Below are 19,875 nucleotides of genomic sequence, written 5' to 3'. Positions count from 1 at the left end.
TTCTGACTACAAATTAATTTAAAACAAAGATTAAGAAACACACTAACTAGTCCAAGGCTTCTCATCTGTCAAAGCTGTAATGTGTTTGAACAGAAATACTTGTCAGCCCTCTGAAATAGCTAATGAAGCACCTGCCCCTTCCCAAACCCACAACTAAAGAACAGAACTCCACCTCCCTACGCTGCACTGTTCTCTCATCAACGCATCTCTGCGCACCTATTATGCTCCAAACAACATGCTAGGCAGAAGACAAGGTTTCTGTCCTCAAGTCACAAACTATTTATGGAGTCGAGATACAAACACAGAAAAAAGAACTGCCATTAAATTAGTAGGTCAATATAATACCAAAGAATGTGATTCAAGGAAGACTGTGCTTGGGACACTCATAGAAGAGCCCAGAGCATATCCAACTTTAAGGCCCTCACTGGGAAAACAAATACAAAATTATGAATACAAAATTCAGTACAACATGAATATTTATTAACAATGAGAGCAGAAATCACCAAAAACAAATTACAAATTTTAAAAGCTGGCAACACAATAACACAAAATCTAGAAAAATAACTGTATTTTTGTTAATTCTTTGGTACTCTAATCTTTCCTACATGTTTTAGGATCTCTGATCACATCGTCATATATCAATGATTTTGTAATACTGCCTGCAGAAATACCAGAATAATTAAGACTTCAACAGAAAAGATTAATAGTAATAGTTTAGAAAGGTTCTTTCCTCTTCAGAATTCATTATTGGTAATATCATGGAAAAATGCAATATTCACTATTGTAAATCCTGCAGAGTTTTAAGGACTGTCGTTAAATTTGGTAAAACCCCTGCTTAAAGTTTCTTTTACATATAAGCTGTAAGATTTGGGGGCATTTCAAATTCTTTCTGTGTGTGTGTATGAGTGGGAAAATAACTTTATTTCATTTTGGGGAGTGGGCAGGCATCCAGTCTCAGAACTTCTGGAATTGCTTCTTGGTGCTGGCGGCCTCGGTGACTTTGGATACGCTGAAGCACACCATCTTGCTCAGGTGCCTGCACTCATCCACCGTGGCAATGTCACAGATCTGGACGCCCCTGAAGCAGAGGATAGGTGCACAGACATGTTCTTGTAGTGCTTCTCAAAATGACTGTACTTGTGGATGTAGTGGAGACAGTGCCTGTGGATGACAATGGTCCTCTGCATCTTCATCTTGGCCCACGCCAGGCAGGACAAGCCCTCGGGTGGAGACATTAGCAGTGAAGGGGCACGTCTCATCAACACAGGTGCCCTCATCAGTCTCTCTGGGCATCTTGGAGCCCAGACTGATGTTCTTGTAATATCGCAGGAGCTTCTCCTTGCCAGTTTCTCCCAGCAGGACCCTCTTCTTGTTTTGAAAGATGGTCAGCTGCTTTTGGTAGGCATGCTCAGTCTGAATGTCCACCATCTTCCAAGCTGTCTGAAATAAAACCTCAAGTTTCTTGCAGAGTGACTAATCTTAAACACTCTTTGACGAGAGAAAACTCATTACCTGGTTTTTCAACCACGTCCTCAATGCCATGGCATTAGAGGGGCTTACAGTGGCATTCAGGTGGGCCCTGCAACGTCATGTCACAATTCCAGGTGAGTTAAACAGCATGGAAGAGTATTCCTGGAGCCATTCTAACACTGAGGTGACCAGTAATAACAACTATACATAGCAGTGGCTGTGGAACACACAAACAATCCCACTAACCTAACCTGAGCTTCTCTGAGTTGGAAAGAATGCCTGTGGCCACTCCAACCCTATCTAACAGAAGGAGAAGCATGACAGAGGGAAGGCAGAGCGGAAGAAAAGAACAGTCCAAACTGACTGCAGCTAAAGCATCTTACTTGTGCAAATTCGAGGACACATTGCTGGCGGAAATCTAGGGCCTTGGAAGGGGTCCCTTTGTAAGTGAGGGAACCTAAAGCCTGTTTGATGAGCTTCACTTTAAATTTGCCTCTAAATAATTAAGAATCAAATGAACTGTAGCACAGTAGTAATAGAAGTAGCAGCAGGAGCAGCAACACTTGGTAATAGTAAATCTCTACCACTTATTGATGAAAACAAAACCTAACACTAAGAGCTTACCAGGCACTCTGCTAAGCACTTAACGTGAATTATTTAATTTTAATTTTACGTATTAATTAGTGCTATTTTTGTCACTGTTTATCTAGACACTGATAAGAGCTTTATATTTAGACATTATTTTGCAAAATAACCCTAGCAAGTTATACATTATTACTATTGTTTTATAGAGAAGGAAATTGACTTGAACAAGTCATACAGCAGTGCTGAGATTCAAACCCAGGTCTAGCTTATGCTCCTTCCTGGTAAGTAGGAATTCTGAAGAAGAAGAGATCACTTCGGTCTAGAGATCTATAAAAAAGGCTTTATAGAGAAGTACGCAAAGCTGAATACTGGGGAATGAGTAGGAGATGATAAGAAGAGAAGGCGACACTCTGAATTTGGGGTGGAAGGGTCATGGTAACAAAAATGATTCAGGCAGTACACAGAGTGATCCAGGAGACAGCAAAGGAACAATTCTACAGAGCCAAACACCATGCTACAAATCTTGTGCTCCCCCAAGAGAAAGTGAATCAATTACAGTCTTATGATCATTTTTCTCCTTATTACATAGTCACAATCTTGTAAAATAAAAGGAAAAAGCAACATTTCTCTAGAATCCAATTCCATCTCCCAGCGCCTCTATGGAAAGGGTGACACGCAACGCTGTCATCCAGAAAGCCAAGTCCAGCAATTTCTTTCTTGAAAGTTTGGTGATTTCCACTGGAAACAGAGACTTTACAACCAATCAGTTCCCATTATTATTCAATGTATAGAAAAGGACAAGCCCTAAGGCTTAAAATTGGAGCCTCTAAACTCCAGCTAATTTTCTTCCTCAAAGTTTCATTAGAAGAGCTTAAAAAAATGTGAGCTAAAAGGCGCTGCTCACACACAAGCATAGAAGCAAGCAAAGTTTTAACAGACTTTATTTACTCTGCACATAGAAATGTACTTGACAAGAAAAGCATAGAAAGTAAAATCTGTGAGTTCAAGAGAGAACAAAGCATTAAACATACTCCTTCTCAAAGAAGCTACCTGACTCTGAACTCACTCCGAGGAATAGTTTGCTGGAGTTTGCAAACAGCATGTGGGATATTAGCCACAGGGTGATGGTAGGAGAAAATATTTGTTCTGGCTTTGATGAGGAACAAATCCCTCATCCAATGTTATGAAACATCCTCTCACCACTATTGCCTACATTAGAGAATGAGCAAGGGAGGGAGAGAGAGAGAGAGAGGCAGACAGACAAAGAGAGATCTGTTATAAACGGACATAAGAGGTAGATGGAAGTGGAACTCTAGCAATAATTTCACCTCAGCATTTCGTTCTATTTCTCATATGGCTTAACTCTGCACACCTCCTGGAGCTGTACTAATATAATGAAACACTGTGAAAATCATAGAATTAAGCATCTCTAAAATTACATGCATACTTTGTTTTTCAATTAAAATCAAAGTCTCAGCGCTGACCCACCTCTAGTCTAGAGTACCTTAAGTTGAAAATGTATAGACAATAATGACCAGATATTTGATACTAAGTCATCATCCATAAAATAGTCTAAAAGAAAATTCAGACTTCAACAGAATTAATGAAAAGGAAAAATAAGAGAATAACAAAATAATACTTTTGTATGCTACTCCTGAACTCTGCATGCAGTTAACATCTGTTTCAGAAGATGCTCTAGGATGTGTGTCCCACACAAGGATCCTGGGCCCTAGAGCAGTATTCTCAACCTAAGGTACATAAGTGGTTTTCTGGGGAGTTATAAACCCCCCAAAATAGTATATGAAACTTTTCATGTATGTGCATAAAAGTACTTTTTGAAGGAAAGGGTCCAGAGCTTACATCTTTTCCTATAAAATGTCCAAAACATAATCTACTTCACTGATGTTCCCTCAAGGTCTAAAAGAGTGCTTGGTAAATAAAAAATACCAAGAAATATGTTCTTACTGAGCCACTGCTCTAGAGATCCACAGCTAAGGTTCCAAGCCCATTCTTTATTATCGGTGGCCTTGAAAGTTAGACTGACTATGGTCAGAGTGAAAACTTCATGTCTGATGCTTAGAAATCAGACTGAATAAAGAATACCAACTGAAACAATTAGCTATCCATTTTTTTTCATGGTAAACAAACACAAGGATTCTTAAAACACTAGATCTAGTAAGTAAGGCCATAGAGATTTAAAAAATTCGAGGTTCTGAAAGATGAATTTTCCAAACTTTTAGGGTGGAAAGGGGCTTCAAACCAAGTTTACCTGGTTCTAAAAAAAATATCTGAACTTTCAGAAGAGGAAGATATTTCTGTTAACTAGGTTTTCGAAACCTTCAAATGCCATTATAACTAATAAATATGAATTAATTCAATTAATCAGCTAAAAATTATCCTATATGCCTATAAAATCACATCTTTGGATCTAAAATTCATATAGCTAATGTGGGTCATCCAATAACAAAGAGAAAGGAATGTGGATGTTTTGGTGGGTGGGGTTAAAATTATTTTCAAGTGATTTGGATTGTAACCAATATTATTTCCCCAAGGTCCAAAAAATGAATCACATGCAGAACTGGGAAATGGATCCAGGATGCCTAACGCCCACGATGCAGTGCTCCTTCCTGCACCCAGAAAGTTGAGATTCCTGTTTCCAGGAGTGTAGTAGATTAGATACTCCCGAAGGCTCTAACTTTGCACTCCAACTAGGTCCTGCATAAACCATAGTTTTTACTGTATCTCTGGGCTCAAAGGAAGTGGGGGTATCATTAAAAGGACAAACCCAAATACCTGTGGGTTGAATCCCAGAAAGCAATAAGATGGGGGGAAGGGTACCCTGAGGGCAAAGCTCATTTTAACACTTCAGTGGGGATGACACAGGATAGGGCTAAGCCTGTAAACCAAACCAACTCCATTTTCCCTGCAGAGGACACTTTGTTACTTTCCCACTCCTCAGTCATGAGGCCCCCAAGGTGCATGACTACCCCACAACCCTGACAGAAGTGACTGAAAGAGCCTGGTTGGGCATAACCATCCTGATAAACAGGGATAAGAGTTATTTACTGAGTTGCAAAACTCCTTCCCCAAGGCTTCTTTAAATATAGCTGTTAGCTTTGCTTAAAACTTAACACTATACATCCATTCTTTCTTTTCTTAACACTATATATCCATTCATTCTTTCTTTCTCTTCACAACTTAATTGTGAAGATTAAGTTACAGATTAATCCCAAGACTCCTTTAGTAGATACATGCAAGATGTTCCTGGAACCGACCTCCCTCATGACCACTGTAAAAACACCAGAAATCATTAAAGCAAGATGCTGACATCAATCAAAGAACTGTCTGCCTTTAAAAACCCTTCCCCAACTTCACCCAGGCAACTAGCATGTGCACAAAGCTTCAAGGTGACTACTACATCAGCCCTCTTGGGGTAGCGATAATGAGCAACACCACCATCTTAGACCTACTGAGCAGGTGCAAGGACCAAAGCCCTAGTATGTGCCCATGCTGCAACTAGGAAGAACAGAATGGAGCACCTCCAAAGGCACAGAATGATGACACTGGCCTGCACTCTTGCCCTATAAAGACCCTGAACAGCTCCCCTCAGAGAGCTAGCTTCCCTATTAGCTATCTCCCTCGTGCATATGCTCTCTTCTCTTTAAATAAAGTGTTGGTTGTTTTACTGCTGGATGCATTGTTTGTTTCTATGACTCTGAGACCCAAGAGCCTGGTCTAGTCATAGGAAGACTGGGTCCTCAAGCCAGCAGGAAGGCAGGGAAGCAGGGTCTGAAATTTTCAAATTATGCCAGGGATCCTCAAAGGGCTAAAGCCATCCCAGGGGGTGACAGTCCTGACACTCAGTGGAAGGCATAGGCTCTCAAAAGAAAGTATCCTTGGGTTAGACCTAGATGTTCACACATTAAGATCAATCAAACATCAGCCTACAAGCAAAGAAACAAATCACCATATGTAAGAGTCATAAGAATCAACAAACTAATAGATTTAGATTCCCAAGAACTTCAGATATTTGAAATACCAGATATGGAATATAAAATAGCTGTGCATAAAATGCTTTAAGATTTTGAAAAGAAGTAGAAAACTAAGCAAATAGAAAGATGCCAGATTATAAAAAGAACCAAGTAAAAATTTTAAAATGAACAATATGCTTGGTGAAAACAACAACAAAAACCTCCATGCACTGATTAGATAATAGATTAGATACAGTTGGAAGTGAAGTAGTTAGCTGTAAAACAAAGATGAGCAAATAACTCAGAACAGCACACAGAAGCAAAAATATAAAATTATGACAGAAAGGTTAACAGTCTTGGAGGACAGAATAACTGAATATGTTTAATCAGAGTCCCAGAAGGAGAGAATTAAGAAAACAGAAGTGAGGTAATATTAGAATGGATAATATCTGAGAATTCTCAGGAAAGAAAGAAATTAATAGATACACAAAATACAACATACAACTAGACTAATTAAAAATAAATCCACTCTAGATACATTGCAGTAACATTTCAGAATGCCAAAGACAAAAAAAGGATCTTTAAAGTAGCTGGAGAGAAGAGAAGCAACCTAGGAAAGATTGAAAACAGCACAACAGTAATAATGGAAAACAGAAAGCATATATAGTCCAAGCTCTAAGACAAAATAACTGTCAACCTAGAATTATATATCCAGAAAATCTGTATTTCAAGAACAAGATTATAAGAGGCATATTTTCAGATATAAACAAAAACTAGCTCAACATCAAGAGACATAAACTAAAGGAAATTACCTTGAACTATTCTAATAGTTTCCTAATTGACCTTCCTTCTCCCAATCTTCCTGACTATAATATCAGATTAATACTCCTAAAACCATTTTGATCATATCACTTCCCTGCTTCAAACCACCAAGTGAATTTCTAGACTCTACATAATAAACTCCAAATTTCTTAGCCTGGCATTTAAAGTGCTTTACAATCTAGTTACTTGCCAATGCTCTCTGCAATGAATAAGCTCACTCATCAATTTACTAACTGTGACCTTGGGCCAGGTAATTCTCCTGCTGAGTCTCAGATTCACTATCCACAAAATGAAACCTATAAAACTGACTGCTGAGTCGATTAAGATAGCTCAGGTGCTATGGACTGAATGTTTACAGCCCCCGCAAATTCGCATGTTGAAACCCTATCCCCTAAAGTGATGGTATTAAGAGGTGGGGGCCTTTGGAAGGTAATTAGGTTCAGATGAGATCATGAGGGAAGAGCTCCCATCATGGGTTAGCGCCCTTAACAAGAAGATACACCAGAGTTTCTCTCTCTCTCCACCATGTGAGGATACAGCAGTCTTCAAGTCAGGAAGGGTACCCTCACCAGGAACTGTATCTGCTGGCACCTCAATCTTGGACATCCCAGTCCCCAAAAACTGTGAAAAAATAAATGTCTTGTGGTTTAACCCATCTAGTGTGTGGTATTCTGTTATAGCAGCCTGAGCTCACTAAAATGAGCAATATACTTAGTGAAAACAACAACAACAAAAACCTCCATGCATTGATTGAATAACCGATTAGATAAAGTTGGAAAACTAAAACTAAAACACCAGATAAAACAATCAGCATGATGCATGGCACATAGTTTTCAGTAAATCGTAGCTGTTATTATTTACCGTTATAACTCACTAGTCTCAAAATACAATATAGGCATTCCCAAGTCCATGCCTTTCCTCCACTTTTCTGGCTTTTGACACACCCATTCCTCCAAATCTGCACTTACATAAATAAAAATTATCCCTACAAGTCCAGCATCTTCTTGAAATTCTCCTCTACCAAGCCAGCCCAGAGTAAGTGCTCTCACCTCTAAACACATATTTACCCAAATACTATTCTGTTAGTTAACTATCTGAATTATATGCTTTTCTGGTCCAGGGAAGCATTATCCAAAATTTCCCCATTTTGCCCATGGAAGGCTTTACTGCCATGAAAATGGAGAATACCAAATACGCATTGGCTGAATAAATGTTTCAACACCCTGATAGAGACACTTTAGAGAAAAAACATCACCAAATTTTTACAAAATTGCAGCTGTCAGGATTTGCTGCATTCTTTGTAAGCCTCCAGACAGCTGCACTTCATTCTAAAGACATCAAATATTTCCTTAAAGAAAGACATCCAACAAGGAAGTCCATGTTGGGCAGGAAGAAGTGCGAGGGTACATCAGTTGAAAGCTCACTTCAGGAAACAAACATCTCTCAGAGTCCACTTTCAATGGAAGTCAATTTGACCTTGTATTCTTATCACCCAAGAGGAAGAAAATACAGATCCTCCAGGAGTTGCCCGGCTGGGCCAAAGTAGGTGCTCAATAAATGTTGGCTGACTCTGAAGAGGTGGACCGAGGCAATTACTCAGATTATTTGGTTTGTTTGTTCAAAAAGAAGGGCAAAGGCAGGTACTCTCAGCAGCTCTCTTTTGGTCTTTCAGTTAACCATTTGCTGAGGATGTCGCAGCTGGTTCCCCTACCCAAAAAGCAGTGACAAGCAATCTCTCAAAGGAGTCACAAAGAATACATGATCAAACAACTGAACTTCAAGTCACCCCCTCCTTCGTCCAATGTGGCAGACATTAATTAAGAAGCTAGAAAAAGGCACAATCCATATGCTATCACAATACACTAAACAAATTAAGTCTTCCCATTACTAGTGCCAAATTTTAAATTCCACTATTGTATCTACTGGAAGCCAAAACAAAATGCAATTTTTTTTCATTATATAAAAAAAAAAACAACCCTCATTAAAGAAAACTTGGAAAAGAGACAAAAGAATAAAAAAATCAGCCAGGAAAACAAAAATAGTAGAAAACAATCAGCCATAACACCTACCACTCAGAAACAGCACTTATCAACTTTTTGGCTCATTTTCATCCAGTTTTTTTCCCTAAGCATAAGATGTTTTGCATAATTGTAATCACACAGTATATACTGGTAGTACTGGCAGCTTGTGTCACTTAAATTATATCATAAGCATTTCTCTATATTTTTCTTCTTCTTAACCTTGCAACTGCATAGAGTAGATGGTAGAAAGATTTTAAAATTAAACCAAGTCAAGAAATAATTACCATTTTCTTTCTTTCACAGCAACTACTGTAGTAAAAACTGAGACTTTCCAAAAGTTCCAAGGGCCACTAGAACTAAAATAAGATACATAAAAAAATGCAGAGATACATAGGAAGTTTTTAAGAAATATTAACTGTCTCTCAAATGACAGAAAGAGACAAACCGAATATTTCCTACAGTCATCTCCAGAATGATACAAAAGAAGTTAAGTTCAGCATCTGTGCCCACCCAGCATCATGGAGAAGACACAGGGCATTAGCAGCCAATGACTAAAGCCAGTGTAATTCAGCATGTGGTCACCCTGCCCTCCAGAACTGGGCTGCTGTACTCATTCTGCTCCCCTAGCATGGCGAGCAGTGCCTGGCCTGTCATACCCAATAAATGCTGCACTGAACTGAACTGAACTACAGACTAAGACCTATGCTTTTTCAGAGACAGGAAAGACTGTTGTGAGCTGAGGTGGTGAGACACAGCAGACAGTGTGGATAAGGCAGAATTTGATTTGGGCAAAAATTTGCAAGAAGAAGCCTGAATCACAGAAGCCTTTGGATACTCTATAAATGAAAGAAGACATAAGGAAAAATGTTTATACAGCCCTGTTTTAGTCCATTTTGTGTTGCTATAACAGAAATACCTGAGACTGGATAATTTATAAGGAAAAGAGGTTTATTTGGCTTATGATTCCAGGACTGCTGCATCTGGCACAGGCCTCAGGGTGCTTCTACTCATGGCAGAATGTGGCAGGCAGCCAGCAGGTACAAGCAGATCACAAGGCAAGAGGAAGCAAGAGAGAGAGAGAAGGTGCCAGGGTCTTTTTTAAGCAATGAGCTCTCACGGGAACTAACAGAGCGAGAACTCACTCATTAATCCCCATTCCCCCAGGGAGAGCATTAATCCATTCATAAGGGATCCGCTCCCATGACTCAATCAGTTTCCAACACTGCCACATTGGGGATCAAATTTCCACATGAGTTTTGGAGGGGACAACACATCCAAACTCCATCATTCCATCCCTGGCCCCCAAAAACTCATGTTCCTCTCACATACAAAATACAATCATTCCATCCCAACAGTCCCAAAAGTCTTAGCTTGTCCCAGCACCAACTTAAAAGTCCAAAGACTCCTCTAAGACCAAAAGCAAAAGTCCTTCCAGCTTTGAACCTGTAAGAGTCAAAACCAAATTTATCTACTGCCAAGATACAATGGTGGAACAGGCATTGGGTACACATTCCCATTCCAAATGGGAGAAATAGGCCAGAAGAAAGGAAAAACAGGCCCCAAACAAGTCTGAAACCCAGCAGGGCAGACATTATGTCTTAAACCTCCAAAATAATCTTCTTTGACTCCAAGTCCTGCATCCTGGGCACAACTGGGCATCTGGGTCCCCAAAGCATCAGGCAGCCTTGTTCCCACAGCTCTGCCAGGCACAGCTCAGTGGGCCATGCTGGTGCCTGTGGCTCTTCCAGGCCTGTGTTGCACATTACCAGTGGCCCTGAAGTTCTGGGGTCCTGGAGGCAGCCCTGCTGCATTGGCTGTACTAGACATTTCCCTGGTGGGGGTTCTCTGTGGTGTCTCCGACCCCACTTTCCTGCTCAGCATTGCTCTAGTAGATGGTCTCTGTGGTGGCTCCGCCCCTGCAGCAGGTCTCTGTCTGGGCCCCCAGGCTTTTCCATACATCCTTTGGAATCTGGGTGGAGGCTGTCACGCCTCCACTGCTCTCAAGTCCTGCCAGCCTGCAGACTTAACACGATGTGGACACCACCGAGGTTTCAGGCTTCTACTCTCCAGAGGTGCTGCATGGACCACACTTGGGGCTGCTCCAGCCTGAGCAGCTGGGATGCAGGGAGTAGGTTCCCAAAGGTAGCTGCACCCCAGGTCTGTCCTCCAGGATAACTCAGTCCTTCTAGGCCTCAGGGTCTGTGATGGGTGGGGCACCCTTCCAGACTTCTCAAATGCCTGCAGGGCTTTCCTCTCATTTTCTCCACTATTAGCATCTGGCTGCCTCACTGCCAACATAAAGTCTTTAGCAACCAGTTTATCAGCTTCACCCTTGCATTGTTCTCCGACCCTCTGCTTCTTTACCACATGGCCAGGCTGCAAAGTTTCCAAATCTTTACGCTCTGCCTCCCTTTTAAATTCTGGCTTTATGTTATGCCTTTGCTGCCATAACTCAGAGTAGGCTGTTAGAAGCAGCCATGCAGCATCCTTAATGCTTTGCTCCTTGGAAATTTCTTCCGCCAGATACTCTGGTTTACAATTCTTAAGTCCCACCTTCCACAAAGTCCAAGGGCATAGACATAATGCAGCCAAATTCCTTGCTACGGTGTAGCAAGGGTGATCTTTTGTCCAATTCCTGATAAGTTCCTCATTTCTACCTGAGACCTCATCATCCACATGGTCTTTACTGTCCACATTTCTATCAACATTCTGGTCACAGCTGTTTAACCAATCTCTAAAACCTTCCAAACTTTCCCTCATCTTTTTCTCTTCTTCTAAGTCCTCCAAACTCCTCCAACCTTTGCCCATTACACAGTTCCAAAGCTGCATCCACATTTTCAAGTATCTGTATAGCAACACCCCACTCCTTGGTACCAATTTTCTGTTTTAGTATGTTTTGTGTTGCTATAACAGAAATACCTGAGACTGGATAATTTATAAGGAAAAGAGGTTTATTTGGCTTCCAATTCTGGGACAGCTGCATCTAGCACAGGCCTCAGGGTGCTTCTACTCATGGCGGAAAGTGGCAGGCAGCCGGCCGGGTACAAGCAGATCACATGGTGAGAGAGGGGAGAGAGAGAGGAGAAAGAGGAGACAGAGGAGAGAGAGAGGAGGGAGGGAGGGAGGGGGAGAGAGGGGAGGGACAGGGGGAGAGGGAGGGAGGGAGAGAGAGAGAGGGAGGGAGAGAGAGAGAGAGAAGAGGTGCCAGGGTCTTTTAAACAACAAGCTCTCACAGGAACTAATAGAGTGAGATTTCACTCATTACTCCCCCCTCCCCCAGGGAGAGCATTAATCCATTCATGAGGGATCTACCCCCCTGACTCAATCAGTTTCCAACACTGCCACAATGGGGATCAAATTTCCACACAAGTTTTGGAGAGGACAACACATCCAAACTCCATCAAGCCCTCATTTTACTAAGTAGTTTTAATAATATATGGCTTTACTCAGTAGTTATAATAAATGTGTCTACATAAGCAGCATTGAAACCCCTGCCATACACATTAATTACTCATAGAAAATGTAATATGCATTACATTTACATAATAAATATTCCTTAAAAACAAAGAAAACACACATACACACGAACACAAAATACTACAGCATTCTCTCAACATCAAAAAAACAAAGGCTAATTCTCAGGAAGCTTTCTGTGTGCCATGACAAGTGGCAAAGAGGCAGTGAGTTAAGAATTTAGCTCTCCATATAGAGTACTATAGTGGACACTGTCCTTGCTAAATGTGGTATAAAAGAATGTGCTTACCAAACTTTCTTTCAGGATCTCTTCATACTCCAGTGAACTATTTGCTTTACTGTTAGAATTCAGAGGGCTCATACAAAGATGTGAAATTTGCATTCAACCCTAACAGCATCGCATTCACACCACCTCATTATAAACATATCTTAAAAGAGAACATAACTTCATGATCAGGGCACTGTTCAGCAGACTCCATGTATCCTAACATCACTCACACATATTTTCTTTCTTTTACTCCACTTGTGTTTTAAAAAAATTCAAAGAATTTGTGGGGAAGGAATTTACCAATATCACATCTCTAACAGCTGCGAGGTAAATGTACTAAATCCATAGCTGCTTCTGTTACATCATGTGGCCATCTCATAAAATATGCTAGATAAAAGCCTGGTTTCTTTCAAAAGAATTAGTTTAAACCTCCCTATGTGGCTTCCTTAAGAACAAGGTCCATAGAACTTATAGATTGTGTGGATGATAATTCTGTCTGGATGTAATACTACAATTACTTATGATTAAGTATCTCTAGTAGCTATCCATTCAGTCTCCCTAGCCCAAGGCACTCAAGAACAAATGCCCATCAACAAGGCATTTGGGAATGAGCAGCTGATTTGACGCATTGCATGTTTACAGGACAAGTGTTCTTTGGTTTTCTTAACACACACACAGACACACAGATGTATAACAATGATTGTATCTGCCAGATAATTTAAAAGAATTAAAACAATATAAAGACTAGGCCATTCTAGAAAATGTTTCAAGAGTCCTAACAAATGCAAATGGAAGAATTAGAGTTTTCTTTCAAAAATTTCCTAGAAATTTTGATTTTCAGATTGTGTAACACTTCAGCACACAAATTGTCTTATACCAAGAATGCAAACTGTTACCATTTTAACTCTAAATGAAGTTAGAGTTAACTTCTCTCCAGGACATCAAAAGATTTGGAAAACTAATGGTAATTACTACATAATCATTCAAAAAAGAAACGTGGCTTAACATTTGTAAAGCTAAATTACACCTATCACCAATTCAACAAAAGAATATTTTATATACAAACCACATAACTTTGAACATTTGATAATCTGGTTAAATTGATACATAAGAAGAACTCCACTGTTAAATGTAATAACGAAAGTAATTAATAATTGGATTAACACAAATAATTGTAGATTTCCAAATTTAAGATTCATGGGATATCACCCTGGGCAAGTTACTGAATTGCTCCATACTTCTGCTTCTTCCTCTACAAAGCGGGCAAAATAATAGTAACAACCTCCTAGAGTTGTTATCAAGATTAAATAAATTAATATATATTAGATTCTTATAATAGAGCCAGGCAAAGGGTAACTACTAAGAAACATTTGCTATTATATCAGGAACCAAAATTTTTAAAATGAGAATACTGAATAATAATACCAATTAAAAAGAATAATTTTTTTAAAAAAGACAGTTTTTATGACCTGTTGAAGAATAGTTTTACAGTATGTTTAGAGCATAAACCAAATAATGGAAAAACAGCCCCCTACTAGAAATAGATAGCTACATCCCTTCAAAGTAGATTAATACATCCTAACACCTTGATTCTTTGTCATTAGTCCTAGTTTGCAAAATTTGATTCTTCCCCCTATAAAGAGCAGGTAAATCCCAGCCCTTAACAGCAAGAAAGCCACAGAAGTAGTCCCTAGAGGTTAAGAGTATGTGAAGTCCTTAGCATTTGCTAGTTTTATTAACAAGCCACCAAGTTGAAACTCATTCCTGAATAAACTGTCAAATGTTTCTGCAATAAAAACTGCAAACTTTCATGTGAACGGACCTCTTAAACAATAGGGAGTTGTTCTAGTCTGTGAATAGGATGGTGTCAGTGTGACCAATGCAGTGGGAGCTGGACATTCCTGACACCCTTGTCCCCTGGCTAGCCTTTGATCACTTACATTTCCCAACTGCATTTGGTTCTGGAAATCACTTTCAGGCAAAGTATGTGAACACCACCTGTACACTGAAACTTTCCCCTCCTCACAGAGCCCTGTTTCCAGCCCCTCTGTCCCAGACCTTCACTTTCTACTACCGCCATCATGAGCACCCCACTAGAACGGCATCAAACACAGGAACGCTTTGTTTTCCTAGGTCTGTCCATCCCCTCCCAAACAATCCATCCGTGTTTTAATTTGTATATTCTGGAAAACACCATGGGATGACAGTGGCAACTAAGCCAAGCAATAAAACGACCTAAGAACTGAAAAAGGCCCTGTTTGGTTCCCTGCGGATGGCTGCAGTGAAGCAGCGTGGTGCAGCAGTGCTGTGGGTGAACGGGAGCTTGAGTCTTCTCCACTACTTACTGGGAATGCAGCCTCGGAACAGGGCTGGATGTGACTCTGAAAATGGGTTAATAAAACCCACCTCCCAAAGTTGCTGTAGGGGCTAAATGAGACCATGGCTTCAAAGTGCCTAGCACACAGCACACGCTCACTAAATTCCTTCCGTCCAGCTGTCCGGGGAAATACGAATCGGATGAGACTTCCAAACAGTGGAAAAGAAAATGCACAAAACTCCCAAGGGCATCGGCCTGTCCTGATCAAAATGGCACAGACGCTACTTCGGGGTAAGGGTCTGTGTGGCTTCCTCGGCCAGGCCGGAGACAAAGGAGGTCCTGCGCCGGTACACGACCGGTTTCATCTCTCCAAGAGGAAAAGTTGGGTCTGCCCGATGCAGCCATCTCCCTTTGTTGACGGCAGATACCGAGAGCCGTGGCCGAGAGGCCGGCCGGGCCTCGGAGCCGCGCCTCGCCGGGCCGCGCAGCGCCCCAAAGCCGTGCACTTGCCCCGGGCGCCGCGTGCTCCGCGGGGTCTCCGGCCAAGCTCCCGCGCCCACGCCGCAGCTGCCGCCGTCCTTGCGGCCTGCCGCCCCAGCCGGACCCCCGCCGGTCCCCGCCGCGAGCGCGGCCCCGCCGACCCCTCGCCCGGGATGGGCGCGCCGCCCCTCCGCCCGGGACCCCGAGTACGCAGCCGGGACCGCTCTCCCCTCCCGGACCGGCTCCAGCCGCTGCGGCCCGCGCTGCTCCCATCGCCCCCAGACCCTACCCTGCCCTCGGCGAAAAGGCGCAAACTCACCCCTGAGGAGCAGCAGCAGGAAGAAGTCGGGCAGCCGGGCGCACAGCCCTAACCGCGGCCGCCGCCTCAGCGCCATGTCGAGGGGAGATGAGGAGCCCGCGGCCGCTCGCGCATGCGCCCGGCCCGCCGGGACCCCCGCGGCCCGCCTCCAGTTACCATGGCGACCGTCCGCCCGGCGGAGCCAGCACCATGGTGACGGAGGAAGCCGAAGTCTGGTTGCTATGGATGCTGCGATGCTCTGGACCGGACCCCTGGGGTCTCTTTCCATGATCTTGGTGGGAGGAGGGTAAAGAAGCATGTTCAAGAGTGGGGCGGGGCACATTTCTATGGCTATAAAATGAATCCGTCACTTCATTAAAATTTGGAAAATGAAGTGCTGTTTATTTTACAAATAAGAATGCAGCCCAGTTAATTATCTTGGAAGCATTATTGCTTTCGCATCTTTGGGGTCCCCCGTTCCAAATGTGATGGAAAGAGAAATCCCTGAAATGTTCTTAAAACATAAGCAAGACACACATTCTACAACACATTAAAGCGATGTCTTGCTAAAATAAGCATAATTTGTTTCTGTGGTGAATCAAAAGCATGATGATATACCCAATAGTTTATTCTGTAGAAAGGCAGGCTAATTCTTTGCTCTGATTTCTGAATGTCAGGAGATAGTAAGGCTAGGGAAGAAAAATGGAGCAGAATCTTATGATGGCAAGTAGACAAGATGAAGCGAAGGATAAAATGAACCGGAAATTGAAACTAAAGAGGTGGCGAGATTTGAAGTGTCACTTAATACTGTGGAAAATCCTTGAAATCGCTTGTATTGTATCTCCTATAGAAAGTACATACCTCATGCTCCCAGAAACAACAGAGTAACAACAAAATTTTGCATATAGTTATTAGTAAAATATGCCAGAGTTTCCAACGACTAATATTTCTTAATGTTTAACTTAAGAACTTCAGTTTTTCATATAGTCATTCTGCTTTTTTAGTATTCTTAGTTTTCTGCAAAGTAGACCTATATATATTACATATACTAAAATTCTATATAGATGCCAAGAAACATGAAATAGATTGAGATTGCTGCCAAAGATATGCTTCATCTTCCATCACTATATGATCCTCTTTATAACTGCTCAAACCTTTGCATGTGTGAATTAATTACTTTCCCAAAAATCTCATGAAGACAGAACAAAAATTTTAAAATAACTCAGTCACCTATTATGATGCGATTTGTCTTTCTTAAACCTTCTTTCTATTTCAAGTCACCATGTACCAAAGTCACAAGTAAAAATGTGAGAGTTATTTTGTAGGGGTGATCTCTTTCCCTTCACCAAACACAAAATAGAGAAATTAAAAAGAGGAAAATTCTTCTTCAGCCTATTGACATTTTTTTTCTCTTTCTTTTTTCTATTATTCCTTTTAGCTCCTGGTCACAGGGCCAGGCATATTCACCGACCTGAAGGAACCATTTTGATTCCTTGGGAAGTGTGAGACGGTGTCTGATTGTGGACAGAGTATAGTTTTCAGAAATCAGTGCCTCTTTTCCCCTGCTGGATTTCTTATGTTTGCATTGTGAAATGGTTCTGCCTGTTGATTGGTTTTCTCTGCTAGGGAATCTTTTGAAACTCACACCAAGATTATAAAGAACATCTCCATGAATATTCTATAAGGGGCAGAGGTTCCTAGGAGAGTGGTTGGCAGGTGCTTCATTGTAAAACAGTGATTTCCCCCCACAGATGGAGTTTGCATTCATTACTGGTGACTGAGACATGTTCCTGGAATGCAAGTGTAACTAGGGATGCAGCAGGGCAGGGCAGGGCATTTTAGATAATGTGTGACTGTGCAGTGGTCTGCTGCTCCTTAGGATTTCATTGTTCCCTGGAGAGCTCTGACCCTGTTCAGAAGGGAATAGAGCTCAACAAGGCCAGAGGCAAAGCTCTGGAAGCACTCAGTGAATGGGGGCTTCCTGTGCAACTTGCCTCTGAACAAACTCAAGGAGTCTGTTTTTTGTAAACTTAGGAACGTTACATAACTTCCCTAAGCCTTGGGTTCCTTGTCTGTAAAATAGGGATAATAATACTCACCTCAAATGGTCATAGTGAGAGTTATGTGAGATTAATACCTGAAACACAGTAGGTGCTCCATAAATGTTTATTACCTGTTCCCCTTCCCTTTCCTACTATTTTTGCTCAGATCAGGCAGAATGGTTACAATACTTCTGGAGAGGCTTGGTAGAGAAGAGGAACTTCAGCCTGCAGGGGGTCAGAGAAAATGAGAAGCAAAGAGGTAGTTTTACATCAATGTGTGTTTCTTCTCCTGGTGCGACTATATTGTTAAGAAGTAACGTGATCATGGATTCTGTTCCTTCGCTATGCTGTTATACCCCTGAATGATCACTTGGGGTCCACTCTTACAGCATGAGAGAAGTGGATCCTCTGACTGAGTGAAGCCTCTGACTCCAGAGTCATACGTTAAAAGCAAGCCTCTCCAAGGGTGTATCAAAGATCTGGTTACACTTCCACTCCATGTCCCCTCCCTTCAAGTCCCACCTCCCTTGCAATATTTCCAACTATGTTCTCCCACATTTTACTCCAACTAGAATCCCCTGCTCTTTCTCCTCAAAGTGATTCTTTAATTTTATTTAAATAGGAGAACCCCTCCCCCACCCATCTAAGGAAACAGTAACAGACAGAAACCTCCATCTCCTCCAATAAAATATGGTGCTTACGTTCCATAGAGGAAGGAAAGTTCTGCAGTTCGATTTATTTGCATATTCCTCTCCTCTGTTCAGTTGAAAATGGTCATACTAATGCCAAATTTTTATCAAGTGGTTTACTAGAGGGAGGCCATCAGCAGCAACTATTTAATAAACCTATCACGTTTCACAAAAAGGAGGCTAAAGGGGTGTGTGTGTGTGTGCGTGCGTGTGTGTGTGTGTGTGTGTCTTTAAATAATCACAGCATACACGTCAGGGGTTAAAGAGAGTCACCTGCTTCTGCTACAGCGGGAGTTAAAGTGTTGTCCTGGTTGCACCTCCACCAGCCAGGGGCCCTCTACTCACCAGTACACACTAAAGCACAGCACAACAGCCGACAGTGGATAACACTATGCACAATGGAAGCCCCGACGCAGAATTTACTTCTCAAGGCCGAGGTCCCTAAGAATTACGAACCCCATGTCCCAGGGAAGACTATCATCCATGCTGCCTCTGTCAGGCTGTCTGCTTCAACTCTTTCTTTAAAGATGTGGAGAAGAGGGCGTGGCTGGGTGCCCCCTACAGACACCAGAGAAAAGGTGTCTGGGATAGCTAGTAAACAACAGTCCCCAGACGCCCTCCAGCAGGGACAGATGTGATGAGATAAAACAGACCAGCTCTTTCTCTTTTTTTCTCCATTTGACCTGTTGAATTCTTCCACTGGACTGGGGAGAGGGTGAGAAACTTTCTCTAGACTGTGCTCCAGGGCTGAGGACATTGATGAGCCTCAGGGACACCTGTTGCCAGAATTGGCCTGGAGCAAAGCCCAGAGCTCCTGCTGCTCCTGTGGTCAGGGTGAGATGATCTCAGGTGGGGCTGGAGTGGGGCAGCTCCTAACTTTGGCAAACAGGGTACCTGCAGCGCCATGATGCTCCAGGTATGTGCCTCTAGGATGCTCCCATTACTTTGTTTATGGATTAGAGATATTTTTATCCCAGCCCTCCAGTTAGAGGGAATTTTTTCTTCACACAAATTATACCATGAAGTTTTTACTTCCTCGCAGCACCAGAGAGAGACCCAGACCTCTGCTGTTCTCCCTCCTCTGTTGTGGGGACCTCGCACCTTACAGAGTCCTGGCCAGAGTCATCCCCCTGTCTCAGGCCTTTGGAATGGGGTAAGTTCTTCCGGAGGGCTCTGGGCCCATGAGTCTGGCGTGGTAACTTGTACTACTCAGATCTTTCTAGGGATGGGAGTGTATTTTTTTGTGGTTGCCGTTACAGAGACTGGAAATCCTGTTCCAGGACTGGAAATACTGGAGATTTGATTCCATTCACCCAGATCTCTAATGGGAGGAGAGTTTCACCATAGAAAGCCCTTTTCCCAGAGACTATTCAATACCACATCTCTTAAGCAAGTGGCTAAGGGCTCTGGGTAAGACTCTATAGTTTCTCTTTAATCC

The 19,875-nt window shown here is 42.1% G+C and overlaps 1 protein-coding gene and 1 pseudogene across 1 annotated transcript in view; both read right to left on the bottom strand.

Moving 5' to 3' along the window:
* Positions 1 to 16,025, bottom strand: part of JAM3 (junctional adhesion molecule 3) — a 63,511-nt gene extending 47,486 nt beyond the window's left edge. Inside the window, exon 1 of the mRNA XM_063094649.1 lies at positions 15,728 to 16,025. Coding sequence (XP_062950719.1) covers positions 15,728 to 16,025 — 298 coding nt within the window. The remainder of the gene's footprint in view (positions 1 to 15,727) is intronic.
* LOC134374883 (small ribosomal subunit protein uS17-like) lies at positions 955 to 1,428 on the bottom strand (annotated as a pseudogene).
* Positions 16,026 to 19,875: the final 3,850 nt, after the last annotated feature.

Source organism: Cynocephalus volans, chromosome 4 (genome assembly GCF_027409185.1).
Source record: "Cynocephalus volans isolate mCynVol1 chromosome 4, mCynVol1.pri, whole genome shotgun sequence".
Taxonomy (NCBI): Eukaryota; Metazoa; Chordata; class Mammalia; order Dermoptera; family Cynocephalidae; genus Cynocephalus; species Cynocephalus volans.
This window is presented reverse-complemented; position numbering and strand designations above follow the sequence as displayed.